The sequence below is a fragment of the Microcebus murinus genome, chromosome 22 (assembly GCF_040939455.1).
Source record: "Microcebus murinus isolate Inina chromosome 22, M.murinus_Inina_mat1.0, whole genome shotgun sequence".
In the NCBI taxonomy this organism is placed as follows: Eukaryota; Metazoa; Chordata; class Mammalia; order Primates; family Cheirogaleidae; genus Microcebus; species Microcebus murinus.
Genome location: NC_134125.1, coordinates 13,776,012 through 13,794,711, shown reverse-complemented (window position 1 = coordinate 13,794,711; position 18,700 = coordinate 13,776,012). Strand labels below are relative to the sequence as shown.

Genomic DNA, 18,700 nt, shown 5'->3' with positions numbered 1-18,700 from the left:
CTCTGACTCCAGAAACGTCCTGGTATCTCACAAGGCAGTGTCATGAGATCCCAGGCTCCCCTGCGAAGCTTGTTTATGAACAAAAGGAAGCAATACCTCCGGCCTGGGGATGCCACCAACCTGCCCAAGCCAGGAACCTTCGCTGTTCTCTCTTCAGCTCCCCTCACCACTAAGCAGGTTGGAGGGGCTCAGTTTTGGGGGCGCCTTACCAGGCCTCCAAACTACACAGTGAATGGGTGGATCAGAGGAATGACCCTCAGCCCCCAAGGTGCAGCCTTGTCCGCTCACATGAATGCCACAAGGCTGGTACCGAATAAGCCCCTGGAGGATTCCAGTCTCTTCTTCAAAGGACTGAATGAAATCAAAGTTTCCTCCAAGTACATGTCCAATTATTTTTACAAAGCTTTATTGAAACTTGTACGTCAAGGTGACAGTAATTCAGTGTTTTGAGAACAGTAACAAAAAAGGGCACCCCGAACTCAGGTTTACCAGATAAATACTGGAAACCAGGGAGCTCCTTCCTCCCTCTCCCAGCAGGAACAAAGAGTATAACGATAGCACAGGTTCCTGTCACCCAGGCAGCAGAAGCTAACAGGCATGTCTGTGACATCTCCCTGGAAACTGAGCTGCGTGTAAGGAGGTCCATCTGATCCCAAGGACGAGGCCGCTGTCGAGTCCTAAATTCCTTCCAGAATAAGCAGTAGCAACTGCTGCAGCCGCCTTTGCTAACTAGGGGCAGAGGTTCCCGAACCAAGTGGCACAGGCTGTAATGGAAAGGAGAGTGGGGTGTTTCTTGTGGCAACAGTTGCCTCATCACAACGGGAATAAAAAGCCAGACACCGTCCGGCTGATGATGGTCAGTCCTCGGGATCAACCAGCTTAATGGAGAAATCCGGCAGCGGGTTTAAAGTCTGTTCTGAGAACAGATTATTGCTGAGCACAGTTCACATGATCTATATTCTAGTCGTGTGACTTAAAAATTGCTTTAAGGCTGTATAGCCAGCCACCGCTGGTTAAAAAAATACGTAGTGCACGTAAGTGTAAAACAACTGTAGAACTTCATCTGGAAGTCAGACCGCTTCTAATTTCTACAGAAATTACGCCTCCCTGGAGCAGAGAATGGGAGATAATTTATTGCTTTGATTTTGAAGGACAGGCAGGACCAATACTGTACTGCGTTTCACAGCCAGGCCTCAACAGGAACAAGCCGATGGCCTTACAAATGCACTGACGATTAGAAATGATGTGTGGCCTCTCGTGCCAGATCTTCACTAGCAAAGTGGCTGCATCTCTTTTGGCTTAAGAAGAATCTCCATGGCCCGTTGAGAGGATGTAGGGTTTAGAATCACACCGGCCCCATGCACTTGGGTGCGGAGGCTACAGGTCCTCTCTTGGCCTTGCAGAGCCCCTGCAGCTCACAGCCATGGGGTGCCACGAGGCCTGTTACAGACCCAGGCTCTTCAGGAGCTGCTGTGCCTGGACAAACCTTCAAGTAGGACTAGGACAGGTATGAAATGTCGTACAAAGAGTGTGAAACGAGAGGTTGCAGTCCATTCCCTGGAGGGGACAGCATGCACGCGTGGAGCCTGCCAGTGCAGACTGTTTCCCGCGGCTGTCCCCGGCTCTCATATGGGCTTGTATAACAAGGTAGTGACATACTTCTTCTTGTACCGGTGGGTTGCGCTGAGCACCATCACTCCGTCCTAGGGAAGAGGGTGGAAATTGTCAAAGGCAGGACTGAGTTGAGGGGTTCAAACTTTAAAGCACATGAGAATCATTCCTGGGCCCACCTTCAGAACCTGAGGCCTGGACCCTGCCCTCTAAGTCAGTATCCACAGGTAATTCTGCTGCTAGGAGCCCTCTGAGCACACATTGAGAGACAGCTCTAATGACAGACATGTCATTACCTTGATAGAAAGTGCATAGAGGTGGTTCAACATGACGTGATTGGGCTCAGGGAGCAACGCCGGATCACACTGTGAGGGAAAAATGGCAGATTTAGGATTTGGAAATCAAGATTCTCCTCTTTATTTCACAGCACTGGGTATTGAAGGTGAAGAGGTGGGCTCTCGTGCCGACCCTGCTTGCAAGCCAGGGCGACAGGTGGCGTGAGGGTAGTGACCTCTGACCCAAAGGCAGCGCCCTGCGTGCTCGCTGGAGGCACTGGTCTGTGTCTCCATTGGGCTTTCCCTGGGAGGGATGGGCAGGAAGGGGCTTGGCTGTTGAAGGCACTAATTTCTAACCATTTGGGTACGAGCATTGACTATAGTCGATAGCCACAGATGAATGTGCACAGCAACTTTAGCCGACAGCCGTGATATGACTTTTATTTTGATAAATGTAAAATTAGAAAATTGTGAACATTTAAAAATGAAAACATATACATATGTTACCTATTCTAATTTACATTACAAGTAAAGCTGCCTGTAAAGTAAAACAAGCTGTCAGTGCTTTTCACAAGAGCAAAGTGGATTCATCATCAACGCACAGCACAAACCATGGGGACTATGAGTACCAGCTGTGGGCAAAGTTTCGTGGCCAGTGAGCACCGTACCAAAGTGGTTAAAATTAACAGATAAAAATTGTATATATTTAACACACGTTTTAAGACATGCATACACTGTGGAATGGCTACATTGAGCTCACTAACATAAGCATTACCTCACATATTTTTTGTGGTGATAAAAATCTGCTCTTAGTGCACTGTTGACAGGTATGTACATTAGTCCAGCCATTATGAAAACAGTATAGAGGTTCCTCAAAAAATTCAAACTAGAACTATCACATGTTCCAGCAACCCCATTCCTGGGCATACATCCAAAAGAAGTGAGATCAGTATGTTGAAAAGATAGCTGCACAGCAACATTCAAGATACGGAATCCACCTAGGTGTCCATCGATGGACGACCGGATAAAGAAAACGTGGTGGTATATGCACGATGGGATACTATTCAGCCTTAAAAAGGGAAATCCTACCCCTTGCAAAAATGGATGAACCTGGAGGACAAATGAAATAAGCCAGGCACAGAAAGACAAATACCACATGATCTCACATTTAGAAACTAAAAAAGTCAAACTCAGAGAGTAGAATGTTGGTTACCAGAGGCTGAGGGTGGGGAGATGTTGGTCAAAGAATATGAAATTTTTCACATTCTTTAGGTTGGAAAGACTAAGTTTAAGAGATCAATTATACAACATGGTGACTTGTTAATTACAATGTATTGTATTCTTGAAAATCTCAGAGTAGATTTTTAAGCGTTCTCTCTGGGATGTTACTTAAGTTCTCTGTGTCTCAGCTTCCCCATCTGTAAAATGGGGATAACAATAGTACCTACCTTCACAGGTTTATTATGAGGCTTAAATAAGAATAGACGAAAAGCACTTCAACTAGAGTTCAGGGCACAATAAACATTAGCCATTTAGTATTACAACTAGAGCCAAAGTTTGTGTCAGACCTCAGTGCTGTCTTGGACAGAGGGTTCCTGACCCTGATCCTTGGGCCGCTCTCAGCTGGTCTATCTCCAGAAGTAGTTTCCATCAGAGAAACCAGCTAGTGATGCCTCTACTTTCCAGGAAAAAATAAAACAAAACCTTTCTAGCTTAGCAGGGCATTGAAAGTCATCTAACTTACAAAACCTTTGTAAAATCAGAGTTAAGAGAAACAGCTTGACCTAAGTACTTCTTAGAAGCTAAATGCCCTTGCAGTTCTTTACCTGTGACAGCTGAGATGTTGCCAACTTAAGCGCTGGAAACACAGTGGGCTGAGGCATGCTGGTCCTTACGACCGGCTTCTTCCCTGCCTATGGGAAGGGGTCAGGCGCATGCTTGGAGGACTCTTGGCACAGGAGGGAACCTGGTGTCCCAAGAAATGTTGAGTCCCATTGGGATTAGGTAACAAATACTGGGGCCCTGGCAACGTGGCAGTGACCGCTGTGGGGGACACCCACACACTTCTAGCTCGTCTCAGCACTTGTGTCCTCTATCTCAGGGTGGAGTTCTACTCAGCAACGCGGTCACTTCAGCACCTTACAAATTTGTGCCTTTTAAAAGGAGGCCTGGACGACACTGGAGAGCCTCTCGTTTCCTAGAATTACGACCACGCTGTACACTCCAGAGCCAGGGAACCAAAATGGAAAATTAGCCACAAAGAAATAACTGGCTATTCTTTGGGATCCACGAAAATGCACACTTCCTTTTTTACATGTAGGATCAATTTCCCAGAGGAAATGCATGTCACCCAGATACCCCAAATTTTGATCCATAAGCACTGATGTTTCTAAAAGCAATTCAGTGATTAAAACTAGATTCTAAAATTGGGCCAAAGGTAGAGCGCCAATACGTAGCTTACTAAGAAGGGGTGGTTATATATCTTACTGTGACATTTAAATGGAATGGGGCTTAGGCTAAGGCAGGACTCAAAGGCAAGAAAGAAAGTGCAGAAAGGCTCGGTGGGACAGAGGCAGTCCGGCACCCTGGAACCTCGTGCTAGCAGCCTATCCTGATGTGGAGGTAGACTATGGCAGTTCACAGTGCTAGGCGACACTGAGCTTGTTCACCAGATGCTTTTAAGAGGTGGACAGGAAGGGGAGCATCTGAACAGGACCACGGAGGACGGTCGGGCAGACGCCCATGCACTCACAGAGATGCCTGTGTCCTTGTTCAGGATGACCTGGAGCAGATGCGGAGGGAGAATGGGCGGTGCTTTAAACCGCTCTTCTGGTTTGCAGATGTAGGGCTCCTGATGGTAGGGGCCTGGCGGGGAACTGGACAGCTCTGTTGGGAGACAGTGACAGCACATTTACTTTGACAATTAGGAGCAGTCTTATTTAATCTATGGCATTGTCATCTAGTTTTCCTTGTTTTTTGTTCCCTCAATACGGATTTATATCCTCTTGAAGGATATACAGGCTCCAAGGAGGAAACGAGAAACCCTCTGCAGTCTGAGGACTGGCGTAACACGCGGGAGTAAGCTCAGATGCCCTGGGGGAGACAGCAGCTGGGGCACAGCCGGCAAGTCTGGGTCAGACAGCAGGGAGGCTGTTCTCAATAAGCTAACCTCACCCACCACGCAGAATAATGCTTCCTCTCGCTTCAGGCGGGGCTGGCAGAGTCCACAAAGAAGCTCAAGGCTTCAAGTGATGATTAAGTGGCTAAGCCCAAGTTAGGAGCACCACCAGCCAGAATAAAACGGAAGATGTGGCAGTCTGTTTATACAGAAGCAGTGGAAAAACAGGTTATATGAGGCACTGGCACATTTTGAAACGGAAAAGAAAATCAAAAGCCTGATTTCTAAAAGCTCTTTGACTCCATTATACTTAGGTTTCTTCCAAACTCTTGAGTACCTCTAATTACAGATAAAGAAGCGTCTAGAAGAACACTGCTTCATAATGTTAGCAGCAGTTCATTTAGTGGTGTTTGGCCAGCTGGAAGGTACCAAGCAATTATCCACAGAACATGTGGGATGGGTTCTGGTCGCCAGACCCCTGGGCAGATCCAGAATAAACCTGACACGCACGCCCTCCTCTGCCACTTCCCCCAATGTCATTTTCTAGGGGACAGGCCTCCTTATACGAACCAACCGTATCACAGCAAGAAACTGAGAAAAGCATTAAGTGCAGAAAACTGAGCTATGAGGAATAAATAAATGGTATTTTAGGAAAGTGAATGTCTAGCTATAAAGTCTGTAGAGTGCTTGAAGCAGTGAGGGGTAAGTTTTCGCTCCCCAGGTGATCTATACTGTGGAAACTTGACTAAAAGCTTTGGTGTGTGGCCTAAAATTACATTTACCAGCAACCCCCGATTCTTAATCCGAAAAAGAAATGAATGGTATCTCTAAAAGATTTGCTAACAATCAAGATAAAAGCACACTAATTTTGGATTTCCAAGTCCTGTTCAACTACCTGACCTACCAGCCATGAGCCCACCATGACCATTTACCACTGTCATTTCTGAACTGGTAACAATGAGAGAACCCGCTGGCAGAACCTCCGGGCCCCGCCAGGCGATGAAGAAGAATCGTCCTGTAAACTGCACGGACTCCATTTTCTTCGAGTGCCAGACATGCTCCTGGGGAATCTTTTCACTGCCTCCCACAGGGGCCAGGAATTGTTAAACCTCCGCTCACAGGAAGGGGCAGTGCAGCTGGCAGTGACGCTGCGGATTACAAGCCGTCTTTTCCCCTGAATTGTACATAATATGTTCTAGATAGTTTCTTCCTGTGGGATTTGGATAGAAGGCAATTTATTGAAACCTTGATGTTTGAAAAGACTCTTGGAAGATGGGAAAGTCTTATCAGGACGGCACTGAGCAGGTTCCCACAAAGGACAGCTGTGCCATGGGGACTGTTTCCCGGGGTCAGCTTCCTCCTCCCCTGAAGAGACTCTTGACAAGGCGCTAATGTACCTCACAGTGATGCCCAAGGTCACTGAGGTGTCCATTTATCACCTGTCAGGCAGAAATTCTCCAGGCACCATGAGCAGGAAGTGAGCTGGCAGGCGTCCCCAGTGTTGGCTTGTCACTGACTGGCCCTCCAAGGCCTCTTCAGCCCTGCCCCGAGGACGAGATCAAGCTCTGGTTCTGTTTCCACTGTCTACTTTCTGTGGGCAAGCAGACCTACTGAATACTTGGGATGACCAGGAAATGATTTACAGCTCTGTTGGGGCTATGTTTCAACAACCTGACCTGACAGAGTTAGGAATCAAGTTTTGTGGCTCTTAAGGGAGCTATAAATGTCCACCTGACTGGGTAGATTTAGCTCAAGAGTAAGAGGCAAGGGAAACAAGAGGATTTCCAGACTGCAAAGCCCCCACCTGCAGACATGTGGTATAAAATAACTGTTCATACCAGACACATCGGAGCACTTTTGGGAATCCACCATTAAAGCATCAAATACTTCAAAGTCAGTTTTCTTCACTTGAATGATGTTGTTAACTGTGCCAAGCTGGCTGGTTACTATTGGCTGGGAAGAGACAGACAGGGAGAAATCATAACGTGGAAGGTCTGTGGGGTGGTTCTTCAGAGGATTTGGAATTCCTTGATGGAAGGCCTCCTCTCCTGGCTAGCCACCCTGCTCATCTTGGTCAACTTCACCAACTGTCTGGTAGTTACTGCTGCTACCTAGCTCAGCCACACACAGGGACTTTTACCAGCAAGGCAAAGGGACCTGACAACAATGCATAAGGGAAGGTGATTCATTTGGACCGTACAGGCCACGGGGCAAGAGGACCAAGGGCGGAGGAAGAGTACCTCAGAAGGGTCGTGTGTCCACTGACCATCCACAAAGAACTTGTACTGATGCTCTCCTTCGGGCAGATCCAGGATGGCTACAAAGTTATTGTGGCTGCAAGGAAAAAGGAAGCAGAGGATTTCAGCTGGGTGGGCTGCCCTCTTAGCTTACTTGCCAAACCAGCTATGGAAAAAAACATTTCCGTGTAAAACCCAGAGTTCAGCTGCAGGAGAACAAACATTTTTAACTCAATTAGACAATTCAGTATAATTATCTCAATCTAGAAAGGCTACAAGGAAGCAGCAGTGTAAAAGGTTTTCCTGAAAACTCAACTTTGCCCAAATACCAGGAACCCACATCCCTAACATTAAAAGGTCAACAAACAGGCCTTTGTCCTTCTCAAGCTGCATGTAAAATACCACCCGCAGCCCTGGGTGCCAAGGATGACGACAACACAAGATAAACAGCAAGCTGCCTCGTGTTACCCTCTGTCAGTCTGCCTTGGGCAAGGGAGGAGATCAATTTAATAGGAGGCACAAATGTTCTCTAAAGTAAGTTATGTAACTACTAGAAAAGGATTCTGGGAGAGCTCTCTCATCTGGCCGTTTTATTCCCCTGACTTGAACCGGCTGTGACTACTATGCCGAGTGCCTTCCTCCTCCTCCAGCGTTCCCACTGCAAAGCAGGCAGCCCCTGACAAAATCGAGGCCTGGCCCAGCAGGGCGGGATTTCTCCCTTCATTTCCTTAAGACTGCTCCCTAGTGAAGACACTTTCTCATTGACAAATGGAGACGGAAGCCCATGCTAGGTAGGGTCGAAGTGTCTCACTGATGCTTATCAAGTGTCTTATTATATCCTTGCTAATGACGCCTACATATCATGTACCTTTCAAACAAAAGTAATACACAGAGAAAAGAAACCTCAGGGATCATGCAGTCCAACATTACTTTTTTACAGAAAGGAACGCTGAGGCTCCAGGGGTTAAGTGACTGTTAGCACAGCCAAAGTGGGCTCAAAGCTGGCTCTCTAAGATTCCCAGCCCAGTGATCTCTCACTGCGTGAGGGACAGACCTCCGTGTTTCTGAGTCCCCACTGGACAAATATATAGCTGAGTATGTGAAGTGAAAGACGTCCGTAATGCAGAAATACTCTGCACCAAGTGATGTTGCTTTCTTCTAAAATGTGCTCTAAATCTAGAGACTGCTTGAGTTTGGGATTTGAACCCTATAAAAATGGACACCAAGTAGAAAAATCATCTTTTTCTATTCACCTACAGGGATCTTTCAAAAACAAAAGCATCCATGGGTGAAGCAAATATGTGAACACTCCCCAGGCAATTACCTTCTTGTGAGGGGAAGTTTACTCCAGTTGTTGAAGGACCCAGATAAGTAAACTTCCTTTCCGCCCCCTGTCCACCGAAATACAGTTGGCCGAGCCTGCGCGGGAGCTTTATCATTCACTTCCAGATCGTGCTGCCAGGCCAGGAATTCCTCCTTTTCTGGAGCCTAGAAGGAGAGTGGTTTACTAGCAACAGGAAGCCATTAGTGAGTTCTCTACAACAGACAGTTACTCTAATATTCACGATTCATTCTAAAGAGGCAGCCATTGCCATGTAGGTTCGTATCAGGCTTGGTGACTTACTAGTGTGGTGCCTCAGTTTCCCCACTGGCAAAATAGAAATAAAAATAATTATTTTTTTTTCTTTCTATAAAATTAATACTTTCCTTTATTTTACTCAGCTTTAGGCAGTTGCTGTTCAAATAAAAAATTATTTCTTAAGGCTGTGGTAAAGACTGAGTGAGACAGTCTACATAAAATGCTCTGCATAGTGTCTGACACATAATGAGTACTTAATAATTATCAGCTATTGTTGTCATTAAAGAAGTCTACATCAAAAATCTAGGGGAAACTATAAAACCCACTTGGAAGAGGCTGAAACACACCCAAGACTAGCTTAATAAATGTCATTTTCCTGTTAATTAAGCAAAATTTGAAGTACAGTCATGCACTGCATAATGACATCTTGGTCAGCAATGGACTGCTTATATGTCAGTAGTCCCATAAGACTGTAATACCATATTTGTGCTGTATCTTTTCTATGTTTAGATGTGTCTGGCTACACATACTTACCATTGTGTTACAACTGCCTGCAGTATTCAGTACACTAACATGATGGATAGGTTTATAGCCTAGGAGCGATAGACTGTACCATGTAGCCTAGGTGTGTAGTAGGCTACACCACCTAGGTTTATGTAAGTACACTCCATGATGTTCTCACAAAAATGAAATCACCCGATGACATATTTCTCAGAACATATCCCTATCCTTAAGCAATCTATGACTACAAATGAAAATCAGGAATAATTCTAGAGCTGTCAACTTGAAAACTGGCAAATCTAGATTCTGAGGAAGGGAAAAATTACTAAGTGCTGTCCAGGCACTGGGGAGAAAAAGACAAGACAAAGGCTGACCACTAATTATGGTAAACAGTAACTTTCGGTGTGGTTGGCACCTTATAACTGAGGTATTCCAGAATAAGAGAGAAACTCATTTGACTATAGGTAAAATATATGTGGTTATAGATCTTTCACATTTTTTCCTAGTCAGAAGCCAAAGACTTTAAAAGAGCAGGAGTTTCAGGCTGGGAAAGACTCTTAACAGAGTTAAATGGGGCTTCTAGCACCTTCATTTCAAATACCAAGCTAAGCTTATCTAAAAGATGCCTACATTCTTTGAATTCCAGCAAAATCTACAGATTAAAGAGTAACAGACTAGAATCACTTTATCCTGAGGATGTGATAACTAACTGTATTCAAAACAGTGCCCAAGTGTAGTTAAAAGAATCCATAACTTTTCTCCATTCAATCATGTATCTGGCTGTATCATTTCAACAACTTCTGATGAAATGAGAATGGATGCTACTTAAAATAATCCTCTGCATAGTATGTGTACACTAAACACTTCTTGTAGAAGTTTTGGAACAGCAATAGAACAAATACTCCTTGAAGAAAGTAGTTTGATGCTCATGGTGTAGGGGGTAGATAACCATAATAGAATCAGGAAGACTCCCGAAGGGATGGTCAGCCCCAACTTGTGAACTATATGGTCTCAACCAAGCCTTAAAATTTTTAACAAAGAAAGGACCATCTACACAGACTACAAATATGCCTTTGGAGTAGTTCATACCTTTGGGAAAATCTGGCTGAAATGAGGGCTAATTAATAGTAAAGGTAAAAACTTAATAAAGAGTTAATAACCCAAACTTTAGAAAGTCTAATGTTACCAGAAGAAATAGCTGTAGTTCATGTTCCAGGACATCAAAAGGGTGTTTCTTTGAACACCGGGGGAAATAATTTAGCAGATGAAGTAGCTAAACAGGCTGCTCTCTCCTCAGAAACGCCAATATTCCATTTAACACCATATCCCCCTGCCCCTGTTGCCACCCCCATTTTTACCTCAGCAGAAAAAGAACAACTAAGGAAAGTAGGGGCAGAAGAAGATTCAAAGGGAAGATGGCTATTGCCTGATAGAAGGGAAATGCTATCCAAACAGATGAGAAATTTAACCCAGCACCACCAGAGTAATCACTGGGGTCCCCAAGCAATGTATGATGGGACTCTCCGCATTTATGGTTGCATAGGTGTCTACATGTTAGCCAAACAAACCTCTGAGGGATGCACAACATGCCAGAAAACTACTAAGCAAGCTCTAAGACAGGCGCCCTCTGGGGGAAGGAACCCTGGGTTATGGTCATTCCAAAGCATTCAAATTGACTACACAGAAATGCCCAGCCTCGAATACCTTCTTGTAGTTGTAGATCATCATCTCACTAGAAGTGATTCCACTACCTGGGGCAACTGCTAATAATGTAGTAAAAGTCCTGATTGAACATACTGTGACCCGATTTGGTCTGATCGAAAACACTGATTCAGATAAACGGAGTCACTTTACTGCTAATATCATCAAAGGACTCATATAGGTTTTAGGAATTAAATGGAAGTATCACACCCCCGGCGGCACCCTCCTTCCTCAGGAAGAGTAGAAAGAATGAACCAGACTCTGAAAAATCGCCTTACTAAATTAATCCAGGTTACCTTGGACTAAATGTTTGCCTATAGCCCTTTTAAGGACCCGAATAGCCCCTCGAAAAGACCTAGGCTTATCCCTCTATGAAATCCCTATCTCAGTTCAACCACTGACATCCCCACCTTTGAAACCAAAGACCAATTTCTTAAGAACTATATACTTGGTTTGTCTTCCAGTCTGCTCTCTCTCAGGGAGAGGGGACTCCTGGCACAAACGCCGCCTCTTGAGCTTCTGGTGCATCCACATCGCCCTGGAGACTACGTGCTGGTCAAAGGCTGGAGGGAAGAGAAGCTCGAACCAGCCCGGGAAGGGACCCTTCTTAGTGCTTCTGACTACAGAGACAGCAGGCCTCACAGCCGAGAAGGGTCGGACACACCACACACGGGTGAAAAAGGCAGTCTTCCGCATAGAGGGAAGATAGGAGGCCAACCTGCATCCAATCCCTCCAAAATAACCTTCCGAAAGGTTTAGTTAGCATTATCTTCATTTCCCTTTTCCAGCTATCAGCAGGCCTTTTTACGATCAATGTTCCCAGTTCACAGCACCTCAAACCATAACTGACGCCTGTCAGGTTATACCATGTGGAAGCCTGGAAAACCAAAGACAGCTTTCTGGGGCTGACAAATACCTCTGCCCTCATCCTCCCCCACCAAATAATCCAACCCAAGATGTTACCACTGGCCCATGCACTAGACAACCCGAGCTTTGTAGCCCATGCTACTGCTGGGTAGATGCTTGGTGGACAACCCAATATCAAGGTTGGACATCACCAGGAGGCAATCTTGGGTCAACCTTAAAATGTAAAATCCACTTTTGAAGAGGGATCCCCCACCAAATTGCAAACTACATCAGTGCAACCCTGTGATATTTCCACAAATGTCCCCACTTCTGAAGACACAACCTTAACTAGAGCCTTTGGAATGGGAGCAGATATATCAGGTACAGACCCAACTGGACAATTCTCTTTAAAAATAATGCCTCCTCCCTCAACCGTCACATCCCCCGCACCTTCTATAAAATCTGACAATAGCATATACCTGTATCTTTCCCCAATAACCCATCTAAGGTAACCACTATAGAGGTCAAGGATTTAAGGCAAACAGTTGCACTAGAAATTGGGTATAAAGATAAAAACGCCTGGTTAGAATGGATCAAATAGGGCCGGGCGCTGTGGCTCACGCCTGTAATCCTAGCTCTTGGGAGGCCGAGGCGGGCGGATTGCTCAAGGTCAGGAGTTCAAAACCAGCCTGAGCGAGACCCCGTCTCTACTATAAATAGAAAGAAATTAATTGGCCAACTGATATATATATAAAAAATTAGCCGGGCATGGTGGTGCATGCCTGTAGTCCCAGCTACTCGGGAGGCTGAGGCAGAAGGATCACTCGAGCCCAGGAGTTTGAGGTTGCTGTGAGCTAGGCTGACGCCACGGCACTCACTCTAGCCTGGGCAACAAAGCGAGACTCTGTCTCAAAAAAAAAAAAAAAAAAAAAAAAGAATGGATCAAATATTCTGTCTGCACCCTAAATAAAAGCAATTGTCATGCCTGTGCAACAGGGAGACCCAAGGCCCAAATAGTTCCCTTATCACTGGGATAGTCTAGATCCTACGGGCATGCACTGTATGGTAGCTGTCTTCCAAGTGACCACGGCATGGGGAAATAAATCATGCAAAATCTTATCGTTGCTCTTCCCTGACATGAAGGGCCTTGTGGGTCAGACCCCGAGGTCCGTGAGGCCACCAGCGTCTGACGTCTCAACTTCACCTTGTGTCTCTCTAGACAGGAAGAGGGAGTGGCGTCTCTTGGAAACAAGACAGGGTGCAGTGAAAGCCTGGCCTTTCAAGAAGCTACAGGATCAGCCTGCCCTCTCCACGCCCCGAGGAGACGTGTGGTGGTATTGTAAAGACAGACTGCGGTGCTACCGAAAGATGGAGTGGCACCTGCACTTTGGTGCAACTGGCCATCCCATTTACCCTGGCATTCCATCAGCTCCCGTTTAAGGAAAGGGGACATGGGAGAAAAAGAGAAATAGATGCTCTCAGAGGATCTTTTGATCCCCATATTTTTACTGATGCTACTTGAGTCTCCCCAGGGGTACCAAATGAATTCGAAGCTAGAAGTCAAATAGCTGCTAGGTTTGAATCCATATTCTTCTGGTGATCCAGTATAAATAAAAATATAGAGTGGATCAACTACATATACTACAATCAACAAAAATTTGTAAATTATATCAGAAATGCCATCAAAGATATAGCTGAACAACTAGGACCTACTGGTAAAGTGACTTGGGAAAATAAAATGGCTTTAGATACCATATTAGCAGAAAAAGGTGTGTCATGATTGGAGGCCAGTGCTGCACTTACACCCCCAACAACACAACTGTGGGTGACACAATCCCCAAAGCTCTGAAAGGGCTTACCACCTTGGCTAGCTGAAAACTCAGGGATAGATGACCCTTTCACTAGCCTCATGGAACAGTGGTTTAGAAAACGGAAAGGGTTAATGATGTCAGTACTAACTCCCTTAATTACTGTATTTGGTGTCTTAACATAATGGGATGTTGCATTACCCCTTGTGCTAACGGACTAATCCAAAGATGAATAGAAACAGCCCTAATTAAATAACCTCTTCCATCCCCATATGAAAACAAGTTATTACTATTAGAAGACCAAGAACACCAAAGTCACCTCCTCCTCACTGAATTTGAAGAAAAGAGTGAAAAAATCTAATATAAAAGAGGGGGAAATTGATGGGGGAGGTAACCTCGGCTTGATCTTTGCTGCCAAAGTAACAGGAAATAACACACTTCCACATACCTTACTGTGCCTGACTAGCCCGCCAACTTTAAACATTTACTATACTAAGAGCCCCTAACCCACACCCCTTCCTTTGTGTCTTAGCAACACACCTTAGCCATTGGGTAAGAATAAGACTGTGCAGTTGAAATCCTGGACAATGGGGTGACACACAGCCACAGGTCTGCGTTAGGGATAAAAGATGAGGAGCCCCCCTGTAGCCCACACTGGCTGGTTGCTCTTGCTGCCACTAGGTGCCCTTCTGATCAGAAGTAAAGATTCTGCCTTGCCGAGACAATCTGCAGGGTCTATTTTCTTAACAGCACCGTGGGTCATTTCTAACAATAGTGTCCTTTAAACAGCCTTCTTGGGACCAAAATTAACTGTAGGGGGAGGGATGTCAAGTCATTGGAGAAACATGATTTTAAAGTCCACTTTGCACACAGCTTTTCAAGAATGCAACAAATAAGCCAGGTGCGGTGGCTCACGCCTGTAATCCTAGCTCTCTAGGAGGCTGAGGCGGGATGATCGCTCAAGGTCAGGAGTTTGAAACCATCCAGAGCAAGAGCGAGACCTTGTCTCTACCATAAATAGAAATAAATTAGCCAAACAACTAAAAATAGAAAAAATTAGCCAGGCATGGCGGCGAGTGCCTGTATTCTCAGCTACCTGGGAGGCTGAGGCAGGAGGATCACTTGAGCCCAGGAGTTTGAGGTTGCTGTGAGCTAGGCTGACGCCATGGCACTCTAGCCCAGAAAACAGGGTGAGACACTGTCTCAAAAACAAAACAAAACAAACCAGCAACAAATTCAGAAAGCAAGTTCAAATCACAGCATGTAGGGACAAATAAAAGCAAGTACTTTAAAGACTCAAAACTAAGACCCAGGTGAGGGTGTAAGATAGTAACGTGATCAATCACCCAGCCTAACATGAGGAAAGGTGGAATGAGTTGCCAGGCAATCAGCCTAATAGACAATGATAATTAACAGGAAACTGGATACTAATAGAATACACTATGCACAGGTCACCTTTCTCCTTCCTAAATCTACTTTGCTCCTTTAAGGAATAAGCTCTTTTTGGATACCACATAGATATCAGTTGCTGGCACACTAAGTGTCTTTGGACTGGGCAAGCAGCTGGAAGCACAAACCTTATGAAGGTGGCTACCAGGAATGCTACTGAAGCAAAGTCAAGCATTATCTGAGTTTTCAATGAATTGTGAACTAAAATAAAACATTAAAACTCCCTCCATCCCCCAACTGAATGGACCCCTTCCTGGTCAAGGGGATACCCTAAAACTGAGTTGCAGGCCAAGAAAGGGAGGTCAGACATGCCGCCTCATGCCCCTCTCCCTCCTTTTAGGTACCTTTTGTAACTCAGACAGGCATACACAACAAATATATGGCTGGTACCCGTAGCTTGTCTCTGATTAACAGACTTTCTTATCTTAAAACATTCCAAGGCTTTAGACAAAGTTTCATTTCTTTTGTAACTAATTACAAGTCAAAGAATCTTTAAACCCACCTATAATTTGTAAGCCCCCACTTTGAGGTGGCCCACCTTTTCAGGCCAAACCAGTGTATGCCTTCCATGTATTGAACTATCAGTAATCCCTGTCTCCCTGAAATGTATAAAATCCAAACTGCAACCCAAACCACAGGAAGTCCACTTGCTTAAGGCTTCTTGGGTGTGGTTCTTGGCCAAGGTTCTCAAATTTGGCTCAGAACAAACCTTATTTTTTTTTTTTTTTTTTTTTTTGAGACAGAGTCTCGCTTTGTTGCCCAGGCTAGAGTGAGTGCCGTGGCGTCAGCCTGGCTCACAGCAACCTCAAACTCCTGGGCTCGAGTGATCCTTCTGCCTCAGCCTCCCGGGTAGCTGGGACTACAGGCATGTGCCACCATGCCCGGCTAATTTTTTTTATATATATATCAGTTGGCCAATTAATTTCTTTCTATTTATAGTAGAGACGGGGTCTCGCTCTTGCTCAGGCTGGTTTTGAACTCCTGACCTTGAGCAATCCGCCCGCCTCGGCCTCCCAAGAGCTAGGATTACAGGCGTGAGCCACAGCGCCCGGCCCAAACCTTTTAATTGTATTACAGAGTGTGGCTTCTTTTCCATTGACAGAACTAAAACAGACTGCAGAAAGAATTCCACATTTGGCCTGCACAAATGTTTGTGTTGGTCTGCTTAAGATATTAAGTCATATTTAAACAACACAGCTGAAAAGTTGAGTAGCTGCTGGCTGCCTCCTTCAGAATGACACTCCACCCACTCAATGACCTCCAGAAGTCGACTGACTTTTCTAGGCTTGCTCTAAATAAGCAGGGTGACCCAACAGTGTTAGGCATAACTAAGCACCTCTGGCAATTGCAAGCAGCTGTTCAACTGTGTGCTCCGGTTTATCTTCAAAATGGACAATAAACTCCAAAACCAACTTTTACAAAAGTGCCAGTCTACCTAAAGATAAGGGACGATTTCTCAAAGCGTGAAATTAATTAGACCTAAGAGAAAAGCAGAGACCTATGCTCAATTACTGCTAGCTCGACTGCAATTAATTAAGAATTTGAAACTCTTGTCCCAGAGCTTTCTCCTTAATGATGTTAAACGAAGGGAGTTCCTCCTCCCTCAGGGTGACTCTCTCACATCGGTAATTAGACACAGGATTCTGGACTGCTAAGAGGGCTTTTACAAGGGCCACCTGGCTTTAAATGTGCCGGGTGAAGTACCACCTCCCTTCCGGTTCTGATGGCTTTTGGGGGGGATGTGGCGGGAATACAGTAGAGGGTTCCTCCCGTCTACATAAGGGGAAACGCTTCTCCCTCCAATCCCCGCACCTTGATTTCCTCGGAGTGGAAGAGGTCGGCGTCCTCGGGGCTGTCCATCAGGATCTTGGGCCTGTCCCCGTCCTTGGTGCCCCCCGAGCTGTCCCTCCGGGGAGTCTTATGGCCACCGTGCCGCTCCAGCGCGGCGCGCTCGCTGCTTGTGTTGCCCATGACGGGGGTCTGAGGGGACACGGGAAGCCGGTCGGAGCCTCAGTCCAGGAACGGGACCCGGGCTAGGGGACTCTGCAAGGAGCACCAGGGTACCACGCCCCTCGGGTGAGGGGGCTCGGGGCCGAGAGCCGGCTTGAGCCCTTGAGCAGGGCTGACGAGGTCCCGCAATCGCCCTTTACCTGCTCAGGCGACCGCGGCGCGAACCCAGGGAGCTCAAAAATAACCCGACACTTTCCCAACAACTTTCTCCCACCCCTTAGCAACTTCCGCTTCCTGCGACTGCGCGAGTTGGCTCGGCCCAGGGTGTAGGGATGGCGGCGGCCAGCCCAGCGCGCGAAGCTACCACGACCTCACTTCCGCTTCCGGTTTTGGGCGGGGCGCCTGGGCAGGCCTCGGAGCGCGCAGTCGCAGTCGGCCGCCCAGGGCCCGGCGCAGGACGAGACCACTGGAGGTCGGCAGGGGGCGCCCCAACGCGCCGGCTGTCCGGGCCGCTCTTCCCGCGCTGGGCCGAGTGATGCCATCACATAAGGAGTCTTTGCCCACTTGCAGTTCATTCTACACTTTACAGCCAAAGGGATCTTTCTAAAGTGCAAATCAAATTAAGAGACTCTTCTTCTTAAGGCCCTCTAATGCACTAGCTCTCACGCTTTAAAGGGCATTAGAATCACCTGGAGTGCTTGTTAAAAACGCAGCCCCACTGGAGATCCGCTGAATCATAATTTCTGTAGATTAGGGTCTGGCGAACCCAGGTAGTCTTGCAGGTGTTTGAGGAAATGGCGGACCACAAGGTCTCAGGAAATAATCTTACGTCTGGTAGGAGTTGTGAAACGCTGGAGTCATTGGTGTATTTTTATTAAATTGAGTGCATAGCGTTTTGATAGGTAATTGTGCAAGATATCTTGTAATCACTTTGGACACATTGTTCTGCGTAAAATGCACGAGCGCTTGTCATTTACTGTGGCCAGTGCTTCAGCAAGAAGTGCATACATTTGTGGTAGTAAAATATCCTAATCTTCTCACTGTCAGTCATTTTCATGGTTTTGTTTCGCTTTTCCGCGTGAATAGCTCAACATACTTTGGCATTTGCTAGGCCTGGTCATGCATTTCACCCACTGACCATTTATTTAGTACGTTTAAAGTAAGTGAACTAAAATGCTCAACCCCTACCAGCTGACTGAATGGACCCCCTCGTGGCCAGAGGAATATTCAAGGGCAAAGTTGCCTGCCAGGAGGAGGGAGGTCAGACAGGCCTTATCATGCCCCCCTCCCTTCTTGGAGACTTCCTTTGTAACCCATTAACAGGCCTAAGGGTATGCAAGACAAACCTGCAGGCCCTCAATTTGCAACAAAATGGTGGCTTATCTCTGGTAAACAGTTTATGTTAAAACATTCCACGTCTTTAGACAAAGCTTCATGCATGTCTTTAGCCAATTACAATCTTTAAACCCACCTATAACCTGTAAGCCCCCCGCTTCAAGAGATGGCCCTCCTTTTTGGGCCAAACCAATGTATGCCTCCCACACATTGATTGATGGCTTTACCCATAACCCTTGCCCCTAAACTGTATAAAAACCAAACTGTAACCCAGCCACAGCGAGTCCACT

General features: G+C 46.1%; 1 protein-coding gene across 1 annotated transcript; it reads right to left on the bottom strand.

Moving 5' to 3' along the window:
* Positions 1-389: 389 nt before the first annotated feature.
* Positions 390-17,434, bottom strand: PRKAB1 (protein kinase AMP-activated non-catalytic subunit beta 1). The gene is made up of 8 exons (XM_012756544.2): positions 17,276-17,434; positions 16,938-17,105; positions 8,566-8,729; positions 7,245-7,338; positions 6,843-6,957; positions 4,639-4,772; positions 1,908-1,976; positions 390-1,703 (listed from the first exon to the last, which is right to left on the bottom strand). Exons 2-8 carry the CDS (start codon positions 17,094-17,096, stop codon positions 1,626-1,628), a joined length of 813 nt encoding a protein of 270 aa, XP_012611998.1. The 5' UTR covers positions 17,097-17,105; positions 17,276-17,434; the 3' UTR covers positions 390-1,625.
* Between the last annotated feature and the right edge of the window lie 1,266 nt (positions 17,435-18,700).

Excerpts from the sequence above, each read along its gene's own strand:
- PRKAB1 (XM_012756544.2), bottom strand. The coding sequence starts at position 17,096 with ATGGGCAACACAAGCAGCGAGCGCGCCGCGCTGGAGCGGCACGGTGGC. Across the intron at positions 7,339-8,565 it reads AAACTTCCCCTCACAAGAAG|CCACAATAACTTTGTAGCCA; the intron begins GTAATTGCCTGG and ends TTTTCCTTGCAG. Across the intron at positions 1,977-4,638 it reads ACAAGGACACAGGCATCTCT|TGTGATCCGGCGTTGCTCCC; the intron begins GTGAGTGCATGG and ends TTTCCCTCACAG.